The 14,430-nt window shown below is 44.5% G+C and overlaps 1 protein-coding gene across 1 annotated transcript in view; it reads left to right on the forward strand.

Moving 5' to 3' along the window:
* The window catches only part of LOC124605949 (toll-like receptor 2), a 345,947-nt gene that overhangs the window by 89,711 nt on the left and 241,806 nt on the right, over nucleotides 1-14,430 (forward strand). Inside the window, exon 2 of the mRNA XM_047137910.1 lies at nucleotides 8,211-8,357. Within this exon, the coding sequence (XP_046993866.1) occupies nucleotides 8,211-8,357 (147 nt within the window). The remainder of the gene's footprint in view (nucleotides 1-8,210; nucleotides 8,358-14,430) is intronic.

Here is a 14,430-nt window from a genome sequence, read left to right on the forward strand (position 1 = left end):
GCAGGTAGTAATCGACTACTGAAAGTTCTGAATCATGTATGGTGTCCACATGTGAATCTACAAAATGGTTCACCCTAATACTAATGACGGACAGTATTGCTTATCTTAGCTGCCCAAGTCGTAGCGGACTTTCACATATTTCATACTGAAGATCTGCCAGGTCAGAAGAGGAACCTATTATTACACGAGTTTCAAACCCTGGGCTTTTGGAGTTGTGATACGACAGTTACAAATCTATGAAAACAGTTCATGTATGGTCTACTGCTTTCTGGCGAACAGATCGTTATCAGTTAACATTGACTCTGCTTTAACGTCTGCAATGTCGAACAGGACGTGTGTATCATATAGTTATTTACGTCGAGAAGTATATATTCATCGCTTGCTTGCGTCTTCCAGTGAATCGTCGTACAAATATTTAAAAGCAAACCAACTGAAGAGAATATTACGGGAAATATATCAGCCGTTGTAGAGGATGATTGAGAACAGTCTGAAAAGTTTGCAAGCTTTTTGCGGGAGAGATTGCGCTCAGAAACAATTGTTAAGAAACAGTTCGATATGCTGCGCAGTTTCCAAGTGATGCAGCCTAGAAGTTAGCCAATCAGGCCGTCGCACGCACAAATTCAAGCAACCTGCCAGAGACAGGTAGCCAAACGTTTGGTTTCCCCAAACCGAACAAATGCAGTTTTCGCTCACCTAGATTAAATTTATCACTTCCGAAAAAGACCAATTTAACTGGTGATGAGCATTTCAGCAAGTGGCAACTCACGGGCTCGTAGAGGTCTGTGCATCACCGCGTTTTAGAGCCTTCCATGCAAGCGGGCCCGGCTTCGATTCCCGGCCTCGTTGGAGATTTTCTCCGCTCGGGGACTGGGTGTTGTGTTGTCCTCATCATCATTTCATCCTCATCACCGGCTAGCAAGTCGCCCAATGTTGCGTCTACTGAAATGAGACTTGGCGGCCGTACTTCCCCGGATAGGGGCCTCCCAGCCAACGATGCCATATGCTCATTTCCATTTTTTACCGCGTTTTAGAACGTACAAGTGCTTTCATTTGCACGCGCGACGACCTATTTGGGTAACTTCAGTGCTGTTTAGCTCTGATACAGCGTAAAGAATCGATTTTCTTTCTTAACAATTAATTCTCAGCACAGCCTCCCCTCTAACATCCTTACAGGCTTTATAGACCATTCTGTATAAGAATAGTTTTAAATGAGTTTCGTGCCTTTATTTGGCTAGTCGTTTAAAATAGGGTCAGTAGTCTCACCTCAACCGGGAATATACGAGGTCTGTTAAAAAATTCCGGAATTTTGTCCGTAAAATTTTTCTATGCTTACCTTTACTAATTGTGCATGGTCTCCTCCGAAATACTCACCCCCACAATTGATACACCGCTCCCAGTGCCATTTTTACTTCCGGAAGCAGTCTTGGTACGCCTCTCACTGGATCGCTCAAAGCGCCGTCTCCGAATTCCCTTTTATCTCGTCTATAGTTGCAAACCTTCGTCCTTTCAATGGGATTTCAACTTCACTCTCGTCACCAGTTATGACTCTCTTAAGGAACGTCTCCGATCCAAAAGCTCTTCACAACTGCGCAGCGAATGTCTTCCTGGTGTTCACTCATGAGACGTGGCCCTCCGGAGTGGCCGTGCGGTTCTAGGCGCTACAGTCTGGAGCAGGTTTGAATCCTGCTTAGGGCATGGATGTGTGTGATGTCCTTGGGTTACTTAGGTTTAATTAGTTCTGAGTTCTAGGCGACTGATGACCTCAGAAGTTAAGTCGCATAGTGCTCAGAGCCATTTGAACGCATGAGCCGTGGACGAACTTGGCAGCAACACGATGCATTCCAAGATGCCGTGTCAGAATTTCATAACATGGTTCAACTTAAATGTTATATTCTGCTGCAATCTCTTGGACAGTCCTTCTTCGATTAGCACTCACAATTTCGTTGATGTCCCTGACACGAGGGTCGTCGGTAGGCGTCGAAGGGCGTTCTGAACGAACGTCATTCCTAACTTCCGTTCGACCATTTTTAAACCGTGTAAACCATTCGTAACACCGAGTACAGCTTAAGCACTCATCGCCGTAGGCTTCCTGTATCTTTTAGTGTGTCTGTGTAAAGGTTTTGTTGAGGTCCAAACAAAATTTAATGCAGATTCGTTGCCATCTGGAAATTCGCAAACTGTGCGACACAACGTTCTCCTGAGTATAGCACTCAACAATAACTAGCAGACATACAACACTGAAACTTTCGGCAGTTACACATTAAACACAGGCGTGTGCAGGGATGCCAACCGCATTTGGCTCCAACAAATCACTGGCATGAAATCACGTATGTTCCGGAATTTTTTGAACTGACCTCGTAAATTCAGAGTTGGTTACAGAGAAACATCACAATAAGCATGTTTCTTTCTACGTAATCAATAAATTTAGCGCTCATATGAGCTGCGGAAGAAGTTTAGGCGTGTATTACATGCAGTTGTACGTAAACATACTGAGAAGTAAATGAATTAGTCAGACCTACCTGACCTGATAGTGAGATAATGACAGCTACTGTTTGGGCAGCAACGGAAGGAGGGTTGTTGGTGTACAGTTATTAATCACCAGACTGTGTGGCAACGACTAGGATCAAATTCAGAACTTGGCTGTAGCGCCTCGAGGGGTGAGGGAATGTGACACCTTCGACGGAGCTCCGCCAATCAGATAAGATCAGTGCTCACCTTGTTGCTATTCCAGAGTCGTTGGCTATATGCTGGCACAGGGTTTTGCTCTCCTCCTCTTAACTGCAGCAGCAGTTGAGTGGTCGCGTCAGGAGACGCAGAGGCGCTGCTTAATTTTTTTACTTCTGGTTCTCACGTACTTCGCACCTGTGGTTTAGGAAAGCGTATCTGATTAATAATCAAAACGGCTTTGGTCCTGAGTTCGAAACCTGCAGCCGCTTAAATTGTGATTAATAATCAATAATCAATTTTGGTGGCCGAAGACTTCCGCCTTAAGAAGACGCCCCAATTGTACCAACAGCGTTGTCAAGAGGGCAGACAAGCCGACAGAGGTTCAGGACACTCTTGTCCTTGGGGTGGTAAACTCCCCCTAAAGGCGGAAGAATCAGCAATGATCAATGTCATGAGGACGCAGAAGGCAATGGAAACCACTGCGCGAAAGACACATAACGTGTATTCACAGGACGCGTGACCTCGAATTTAAAAAAAGATAGGAATGTAAACAAAGACAAAAAATAGATTTGAATTTGCCTTTGCGGTCAATATGAAAAATTCATTGCAAGGACCCAAAACATCGAGCATCAGTGAAGAAAGTATTGAAGAACAGGTGTGGGGAAGACCCGCCGTGGTTCGACAGCCAAGTCAGATAGCAAAGAGAACTTCACTGAAAATCTGAAAGTGACCAAGACTTCACAGACGTTTAAAAGCTGAACAGATCCAAAATCAGCGCCAGGAGAGACACGCGTGATGCGTTCATCGAATTCTAATGTAAGATTCTGTCTAATGGCAGAAAACCCTGAAAATACGGGGTGTTGCGCTTAAATCCCGACAGATTTCAATTTAAATTTCCCACCATATCGTAGATCCGCCGGAGGTTGCGATTGGAGTTTTTGAAAGCCATAGGCATCTAGAAAACGATCAGAATCGCAAAATAGTCGAGATATTACGGGCAAGTGCGGAATACAGCCGAAGAGAAGTGATTATCGAAAGTCTTCGCGCTGAGAGTTTCCCCATCGAAATAGTTCGATTATTGGGGTACCCAAGATCAACTGTTTACGACATTGTGGGCTTCGGAGAAGTCTGGCGTCCACGTCCGAGGTGTTGTATCTAGTGTGGGTGACATCACAAAGGGCAAACTGTCACAAAATAAGTTTCTCTGCAAGTTTTGAGGAATGTCGTGAAACCGTGACCTCAGGGGAGACAGTATATCTCACAACAGGACGGTGCACTGGCTCGTACGAGCCATTTACTCCAAAACTGCCTCTCGAATAACGTTGACATGATCTGGTCAAAGGAGTTCTGGACTTGAACCCTCTCGAGCGTAGTCGAAAGAGTTACCAAAAATACAGGACACTAATTTCGCAACTCTACGCACCGCTATCGAAGCGGCATTCGTGAATACGGACGGCACTGTTTTAAAGAGGGAGTGCGATCGCTTCAGGACAATATTGGAGACGGTCATTGCGGCTGAAGGGGGCTACATAGAGTAATGTTACCCTTGAAAGATGCCTCTACCTATATCTAAAATGATTTTCATTTGTATTTTTTTAGTAAACTTGCTCTTAAAAAAGTTTTATTTGCCCAGATTTACGCGCCTCACACTGTATTTGCCCTTACGTTAAATCAGTGAACGGATCGAGGCCATCTGTCCACACATTATGAGCCTTGGCAACGAAACGGAATATGACAGAAGGTCGAAATACCAAACGTTTTCTTCCAAAACTGTTTCATTGAGGAAAAATGTACTGGAATGTGGCCCGTTTTACGTGCATCTCTGAGAATAGGTTCCGTGGGAAGGATGATCAAGTCTATCACATGAGATTATCACGCTCCAGAGTAGCCATCGCGCTCCGAATGCTCACGTCCAACTGAGCATGCTTGCGGTACTGTACGTGACGATTACGCTCCTGAATTGGCATCACGGGCCTTTTCTGGCTGCTACACGGTAGCAGTGTGCGGCCTCACCGCAAGCTACGCTGGACTTACCGGTCGAAAACCATTATACATCCTGTGCTTGCATTGCGAGAGCTCCACACTCGTATGTTGACTTCCTGTATGGCACCAGCGAAAGAGAAAGCCAACTGTCTGAAGAGCCATGCCTAAGTCATAAAGCGTGTAACAAAAATAAAAGCATTCTAGGTTATATTAGCAAATGAATTCTAAGGCAGTTGTTTTCTGACAGTTGAAGCGTAATAGTCGAAAATGAAACAAACTGGGAAGTAAATTCTTACAAGTATGATAGCATTATAGCCGATGGGGATCATCTGCCATAACACACTGAACAGCCAATGAAACTGGTATACTTGCCTAATACCGTGCAGGGACCCAGCTTGCAAGAAGTGCCGCAGCACGACGTAGTATGGACTCGACTAATGGCTGAAGTAGTGCTGGAGGGGATTAACTCCATGAATCCTGCAGGGCTGTCGAAAATTCGTAAGAATACGAGCGGGTGGAGATCTCTTCTGAAGAGCACGTTGCAAGGCATCCTAGATATGCCAATCATTTTCATCTGCGGAGTTTGGTGGCCAGCGGAAGCGCTTAAACTCAGAATAGTCTTCCTGGAGCCACTCTGTAGCAATTCCTGACGAATGGTGTGTCGTATTGTCCTGCTGTAATTGCCCCCAAGTCCGTCGGAATACACATGAATGGATGCAGGTGATCAGGTAGGATGCTTATGTACGTATCACCTGTCAGAGCCGTATCTAGACGTATCAGGGGTGCCATATCACTTCAATTGGACACGCCTCACACCATTTCAGATCCTCGACCAGCTTGAACAGTCCCCTGCTGACATGGAGGGCCCATGGATTCATGAGGTTGTCTCCATACCCGTACACGTTTATCCGCTTAGTACAGTTCGAAACGAGACTCGCTGACCAGGCAACGACACTTCTCGATGGCCCAGCACTAAAATCTGCAGCAATTTGCTGAAGTGTTGCACTTCTGTCACGTTGAATTGTTCTCTTCAGTCGTCGTTGGTTCCGTTCTTGCAGGATCTTTTCCCGGCAGCAGTGATGTCGTATATTTGAGGTTTTACCGGATTCCTGGTATTCATGGTATAGTCGTGAAATGATCGTACAGGAAAATCCCAGCTGTGTCAGATCGCTCGTGCACCGACTATAGGACCACATCTAAACTCACTTGAATGCTGATATCCTGACATTGCAGCAGCAGTAATCGATCTAACAACTGCGCCAGACACTAGTTGTCTTATATACGCGTTACCGACCACCTCACCGTATTCTGCCTGTTTACATGTCTCTGTATTTGAATACGCATGCCTATACCAGTTTCTTTGGCCCTTGTGTGTAAAACACAGAAATAAACATCTCGTATTTCGCACACTATTCATGTTAACTGCTCAAACGGAATATACGAAAATAAAGTATGAGTGTTTTTGGGAACTGTTGAAATGCCTAATGAGTAATTGCTTACACTGACCAGGGTGCAGATCATAGACCAGTAATGTCCTTAAAAAGTTTCAAACTACTGAAGTAGCAGAATATGAGGATTGGTAACAGACGTCACCAGCCGGCTACTGACCGAATCCTTTTTCCTCCACAAGGAAGGCAGGGGTCGGTACGAGATGAGCTGGGAGAGGTATGGAATCACAACCGAAAGACAGGGTTGGCCTCAAGGTGAATTCTTGTCAGTTTCTCTTCTCACAAGAAAAGGTTGTTCTGGCCTCAGTGCCACTCATAGATTTAGTAAAAAAATGTTCAAATGTGTGTGAAATCTTAAGGGACTTAACTGCTAAAGTCATCAGTCCCTAAGCTTACACACTACTTAACCTAAATTATCCTAAGGACAAACACACACACACATGCCTGACGGAGGACTCGAACCTCCGCCGGGACTAGCTGCACCGTCCGTGACTGCAGCGCCCAAGACCGCTCGGCTAATCCCGCGCGGCATAGATTTAGTACGAGGGCAGTTCAATAAGTAATGCAACACTTTTTTTCTGAAACAGGGGTTGTTTTATTCAGCATTGAAATACACCAGGTTATTCCCCAATCTTTTAGCTACACAATACTATTTTTCAACGTAATCTCCATTCAATGCTACGGCCTTACGCCACCTTGAAATGAAGGCCTGTATGCCTGCACGGTACCATTCCACTGGTCGATGTCGGAGCCAACGTCGTACTGCATCAATAACTTGTTCATCATCCGCGTAGTGCCTCCCACGGATTGCGTCCTTCATTGGGCCAAACATATGGAAATCCGACGGTCCGAGATCTGGGCTGTAGGGTGCATGAGGCAGAACAGTCCACTGAAGTTTTGTGAGCTCCTCTCGGGTGCGAAGACTTGTGTGAGGTCTTGCGTTGTCATGAAGAAGGAGAAGTTCGTTCAGATTTTTGTGCCTACGAACACGCTGAAGTCGTTTCTTCAATTTCTGAAGAGTAGCACAATACACTTCAGAGTTGATCGTTTGACCATGGGGAAGGACATCGAAAAGAATAACCCCTTCAGCGTCCCAGAAGACTGTAATCATGACTTTACCGGCTGAGGGTATGGCTTTAAACTTTTTCTTGGTAGGGGAGTGGGTGTGGCACCACTCCATTGATTGCCGTTTTGTTTCAGGTTCGAAGTGATGAACCCATGTTTCATCGCCTGTAACAATCTTTGACAAGAAATTTTCACCCTCAGCCACATGACGAGCAAGCAATTCCGCACAGATGGTTCTCCTTTGCTCTTTATGGTGTTCGGTTAGACAACGAGGGACCCAACGGGAACAAACCTTTGAATATCCCAACTGGTGAACAATTGTGACAGCACTACCAACAGAGATGTCAAGTTGAGCACTGAGTTGTCTGATGGTGATCCGTCGATCATCTCGAACGAGTGTGTTCGCACGCTCCGCCATTGCAGGAGTCACAGCTGTGCACGGCCGGCCCGCACGCGGGACATCAGTCTTGCTTGACCTTGCGGCGATGATGACACACGCTTTGCCCAACGACTCATCGTGCTTTTGTCCACTGCCAGATCACCGTAGACATTCTGCAAGCGCCTATGAATATCTGAGATGCCCTGGTTTTCCGCCAAAAGAAACTCGATCACTGCCCGTTGTTTGCAACGCACATCCGTTACAGACGCCATTTTAACAGCTCCGTACAGCGCTGCCACCTGTCGGAAGTCAATGAAACTATACGAGACGAAGCGGGAATGTTTGAAAATATTCCACAAGAAATTTCCGGTTGTTTCAACCAAAATTGGCTGAGAAAAAAAATGTGTTGCATTACTTATTGAACTGCCCTCGTATTTTCTGGTGCCGCCTGTGTTCGGCGTAAAACTTTCTGTGAGTGGGTATTTTTGCTTTTGGATTTGGCATTTCTTACTGACGGCACCTTAGTGTAGGACATAGTCCATCAGTGTCATTCACGGTCTGTGACCGCTTTTCCTGTACCACAGTCACTTCGTTGCGCGACCCAGCGTTGTCAGGGCACACTTTTACAGTGCTATTTTAATAGCTGCATTAAATAAATTGTGTTGCAGGTGCTGCTGGTGGTGCTGGCCGCGGTGCCGTGGCGGGGGGTGGTGTCCTGGGACCCGGAGGCGGGCTTCTTCACGTGCGACAACATGGTGCACAACACCTCGGACCACGCGCCGCTCTTCAACTGCACGCACGACGACAGCGAGCAGGTAACCTGACTGTGGCGTTCTTGATCTCTACCCACTCACTCTTATGTCAAAATACACTCGACGGTAAAAAAAATCACGCACCACGATGGAATGATCAGAATGGGGTCGGAAATGTAGTCGTCTTGGCATTGATCGATGCCGCAGCTGGATGTCCTCCTGACGGATATCGTGCTAAATCCTGTCCAATTGGTGCGTTAGATCGTCAAAATCTCCAGCTTTTTGGAGGACTCTGCCCACAATGCTCCGAAAATTCTCAGTTGGGGAACTATCCGCCGGCCTTTCTGGCCAAGATAAGTTATCGAAAGCACGAAGACAAACAATAGAAATCCTCGCCGTGTAGCGGGCATTATCTTGCTGAAATGTAATCCTATGATGGCTTGATATGAAGGGCAGCAAAACGGAGCGTAGAATATCGTCGATGTACCGCTGTACTGTAAGGGTGTCGCGGACGACAACCAAAGGGGTCCTGACATGAAAAGAAATGTCACCCCAAAGCATCACTCCTGGTAGTCGGGCAGTATGGCGGGCGTCAGTCAGGTTGCTATTCCATCGCTGACCGAGGCGTCTCCAGACGCGTCTTCGGCCTGGAATGTCATTGACTGGAGTAGCATTGTCTTAAGTGATGAGTCCCTCTTCGAAATGAGAGCCAATGAGCAGCGAAGACGGTTTGGAGAAGCCCTGGACTGTGGTGGGATACCAAACTGACTCTTTTCTTAGCAGGACTGTTTTGGTTGCAATCCGCGGTACTCTCATAGCACAGGGGTAGGTCGAGGATATTCTACACCTCGTTTTGTTGCCCTTCATGGCAAACCATCATGGGCCTACATTTTAGTAAGATAATGCCCGCCTGCCCACAGCAAGAGTTTCTGCTGCTTGTCTTCATGCCTGCCAAACCATACCTTGTCCAGCAGTGTCGCCGGATCTCTGTCCAACTGAGAAATTATGGAGCATTATGGGCACGGCCCTCCAGACAGCTCGGGATTTTAACCATCTAATTCTCCAATTGGACGGAATTTGGCACGATATCCCTCAAGAGGACATACAACAATATACAGTGCTACTACAAATGACTGAAGCGATTTCAAAAATTCACTGTAGCTCCATTCATTGACATATGGTCACGACACACTACAGATACGTAGAAAAACTCATAAAGTTTTGTTCGGCTGAAGCCGCACTTCAGCTTTCTGCCACCAGAGCGCTCGAGAGCGCAGTGAGACAAAATGGCGACAGGAGCTGAGAAAGCGTATGTCGTGCTTGAAATGCACTCACATCACTCAGTCTTAACAGTGCAACGACACTTCAGGACGAAGTTCAACAAAGATCCACCAGCTGCTAACTCCATTCGGCGATGGTATGCGCAGTTTAAAGCTTCTGGATGCCTCTGTAAGGGGAAATCAACGGGTCGGCCTGCAGTGAGCGAAGAAACGGTTGAACGCGTGCGGGCAAGTTTCACGCGTAGCCGCGGAAGTCGACGAATAAAGCAAGCAGGGAGCTAAACGTGCCACAGCCGACGGTTTGGAAAATCTTACGGAAAAAGCTAAAGCAGAAGCATTTCTTAAACAGGAGATTGGAAAACCGATGGATCGGTCGTGGTGGAGATCATGATCAACAATTCATGTCATGGCCTCCACGCTCTCCCGACTTAACCCCACGCGATTTATTTCTGTGGGGTTATGTGAAAGATACAGTGTTTAAACCTCCTCTACCAAGAATCGTGCCAGAACTGTGAGCTCGCATCAACGATGCTTTCGAACTCATTGATGGGGACATGCTGCGCGAGTGTGGGAGGAACTTGCTTATCGGCTTGATGTCTGCCGAATCACTAAAGGGGCACATATCGAACATTTGTGAATGCCTAAAAAAACTTTTTGAGTTTTTGTATGTGTGTGCAAAGCATTGTGAAAATATCTCAAATAATAAAGTTATTGTAGAGCTGTGAAATCGCTTCAATCATTTGTAATAACCCTGTAAACCGAAGCCAAGCCGAATAACTGCTTGCTTAAGGGCCAGAAGTTGACCAACGGTTATTAACTTTCTCAATTTGTGAAGCCCTTTCTCCTGAATAAATCATGCAATTTCTCTGAAATGTTAGATATTCCTTTGCTGTAAATGAACATCTACCGGTTTCCGTCGGTTCGGACAATTACTTTTTGAAAAAAAGAGCGTATACAACTGTACGATTCCGTTATAACGCCCTGAATATATTTCCCTTCTCTTACAGAATTTGACCTACTAATGAGGCAATAACGCTATCTGACAACTATTAACGCAGTATGAGGTATTAAGAGAACTTCGTAACGTAAGGGAAAGGCGTTAAAATACCTAAGAGTAGGCAAAATTATAAGCAAAACCTTCAGTCGTCTGATACATCCTGTAAGTATAAAAGCCTCTTCTCGTAGTGAAAAGAGGCGTCCATTGCACATGTGACTGCATAATACGTGGCAACAAGAAGGATGACTCACTGAAATACGAATTCTCAATGTATTCATGATTACGGCATGCGTCTTTAATTTCTCTGCAATTCGCGATTTATCTTGACCGACTTAAAATTTGCAAGTAAGGAAGAACATACTTTTTTGATGGAGGCAGTCTGTATAAGTATTAATTCTGCTGAAGGCAATCAATTGCAAGAAGTTTTGCTAACACACGCATGTGAATTTGAGCATGAAATCTCGTAAAACTGAAAAGTAATTTCAAGGGGAAAACTATTCGTGATACACTTGAAATTAACTTCAATTGTTTGTTCAGAGTATAGACGAAAATGTATGGTCACCAGATGCTAAAAGGCCTCTACTTGACCATGTGGATTTACAATACTATAAATTAACAAAGAGCAGAAAATTAATTCCTAGCAGAACAAAATTTTCTGTATGCAGCGGGGTGTACGCTGATATGAAACTTCAGGGGAGATTGAAACTGGCTGCCGGAACGAGACTCGAAATTGACTCTCGGTCCGACACACAGTTTTAATCATCTTTATAATATTTATTGAGTGGGAAACCGAAGAAAGTCGACCTTTCTCCATTAACGACCATTACGAAAGAAAGAACAAAACGGCCTAAACTTGCAGCCGTTGGTAGACAATGACAGCTGAAAAATCATGTACAAGGACAATGGAATTATGCCAATGCAAAGCAAACAACCAATCGTCTCTCCAAAACTCCTGAAAGCTGCAGTTTAGAAGGCTCATCTCAAATCATTCACAAGGCATATTAAATTTCAGAAAATCGTAAGCGTACAGCACGATGTAAAAGACGTTTTGTCGGCTCTGTGCCTAGGAAGTAGGTGTGTTGATTGGCTGTTCACCCATGCGACCTTATCGAAACTCTACGCCAAGTCACCTGATTGGTTGAAAAAACTCCGCGTTCGAAGTAATGCTTGCCGATATTCAGCATAACCTAAGATTAGACTTTGCTAGCAGACGACAGCATTGACTATGCAGTCTTTGTAGAATGCAAAGGAATCGTAATTCGGTGACAAACACATTTATTTCTTTAAAAAAAGAAAAAAAAATCATCTTCGCATCACAAGCTGACGTAACTGGCATGTAACTAACCTCAAAGTATTCAGACAAAGCATTTGCGGGTGGAGATAGAAGATCAGGTTTTTATGAGAGCTCAGAAATAACTATTTTTCTTCTCTCTATAGGTTCTATTTGGAGAGATTTCTATCAAAGTGGGCACTATTTAGAAAAAAGTAACATACTGCCTGTGGATATTAAGTGACTGATTATACAGATGACATTGAAGTGCCTTTGTTATTCTGAATTACGATACAAAGTTACTTCGGACATGCGTTCATGACCGAAGGAACTTTGCATCGTAATTTAGAATAACGCAGGCAATGCAATATCGTACTTATTCGCCGACACCGGGCAAGCGACATTCGACAGCTGCGAAGAATTCGTTTTCAGTAACGAACGTAATATGAAACCAATTATTTTTCTTCCTTTACTAAAATCCTTTGGCATAATAATTTGTCCATTTGTCAACCTACACAGGAATTTCTTTGTTTAATGTCTCCACATCATCGTGTAACTAATAACTGCTCCCCATATCCCACCATCCATCTCCCCTCCGTTTTTTACAAATGCTGAAATTTAAAAAAAAATTTAAGAATGCTGAAGTTTTTTCCTTAAAAAAATACTTAAATGTAATGATTATAACAGGTGAAAAAATCTATAGAATTTAATTCGAAGATAAAATAGTCCCACATTCGGATCTCCGGGCGGGGACTACTCAGGATGACGTCGTCATTAACAAAACTAGCATTCTACGGGTCTGAGTGTGGAATGTTACATCCTTTAATCAATTAGACTGGTTAAAAAAATTTAAAAGTTGAACGGACAGTTTCAAGAAAGATATAGTCGGAATTAGTGAAGTCCGGTAGCAGGATGAACAGGGATTCTGGTCAGTGTGTACGGTGTTACAAATACAAAATCAAACAGGGATGATGCGGGAATAAGTCTAATGATGAATAATAATGCGGTTAAGCTACTATGAACACCATTTCCAAAGACATGGGTCAGGGTTCGTGCTTTAAGGAAACCACGCATAACTTAACATTTGATGCGTGGGAGAAGATCTGAACCCCCTCCTTCCGAATATGAAACCAGTGGTCTAAGTACAGCGTTTGTTTTTAAGTACGTTAAGTTGCATGGTCATTAATAATAGTACTGGCACATAAAACATTTGGACCAAAACTGTTAACAGAATCATGATCTAAACTGCAGGCAACAAGTGATAGTGAAAATATTACAACTAAGTATTTCTAATAACATTCTAAATGGCTGCATACAATAAGAAATATTTTAATCGTTATCTGGTGATAGGGTGTTATTGACACCATATTCCAGCTTATTCGACAAGGCAGGTGAAACAAATTTTTTTTCGACGCAGCTTGGACCATTAATTAGTGGCTTCTCTGTGGAGATACAGAGGAAGAGAGTAGAATGATTAATGAAGCCAAGTTCACAAGTCCACGATACGGGTTTGACGCGTCGCTCCTGCTCTGCGCCGTGGACTATTCAACCTCACAAATGTGAACAAGGGGTTTTCGGTGGGTTGCTTTGGTTATTTCGCTGTCTACATAGCTCTCTTGGCTCATGTTTCATTACTCGAGTGCAACAACCTGTCTCTCCTCAATGAGGAGATTAGGTGGGCTGTTCAAAGGCTGTACTTCTCCTGCACCAAACGGATCCTCAGCAGGCAGGGTTGACATAAGCTTCTGAAGACATTAGTTGCGTGATATCGAGCTGCGAGGAGTCCCAGTGCTGGAAAAAGAGGTGGTAAGCTGGGGGAGCGATGCTCCCATTATCTGCGAACACCTCTTGTGCGAAAGAATCTGGTTTATGTCTCTCACTGTCTCTCACTTCCATTTCATAACAAATGGAACTAAATACTACTACCTATTAGCACATGCACTGGTGAGAAAATGGTTATGCTTCGGTGCTTGGAAACGAGCATTTTGAAAATTACGAAGCTTATCCGCGTGCTACTGACTTGAGCATCCGTGTAAAGTGGTGTAAGGATGGAGACAACATGAGTAGGTGACAAGATGTTGGACGTCCACATGTCATCCCAGAACTGTTGTGTTCTTGCTCCAACACTGTAGCCACAATCTCCAACCCTGGGATGTGGCATTCATGTCTCCTTTTAAAACCTTTTACAAACAAGCTTAGGAAAAATTTCTTCTCAATAATACAGGAAGTACTATCACATAGTCTCAGGTAAGTGCACCCTTAAGTGCAGCATTATTTCGTATAGCCGTTCAAACGGCAGCAATCAATGGCTGTAGAAATTTGGGAACTTTTCCTCTAGATCCTAACGTGTTTAATGATGAAGACCATACTACTGAGGTTACTGAAATTCCTTTGGATACGGACACTAATATATGCCTTGTTCAAATATTGGTTCGTCTCATTGCGAAATGGGTGAGTCTTCAGCAAGTGCTGATCCCTCTGGACGTCAAACTGGCGCAATGGCTAGCGCACTGGACTCGCATTCAGGAGGACGACGATTCAATCCCGCGTGCGGCCATTCTGATTTAGGTTTTCCGTGATTTCCCTAAA

This window comes from Schistocerca americana, chromosome 3 (assembly GCF_021461395.2).
Source record: "Schistocerca americana isolate TAMUIC-IGC-003095 chromosome 3, iqSchAmer2.1, whole genome shotgun sequence".
In the NCBI taxonomy this organism is placed as follows: Eukaryota; Metazoa; Arthropoda; class Insecta; order Orthoptera; family Acrididae; genus Schistocerca; species Schistocerca americana.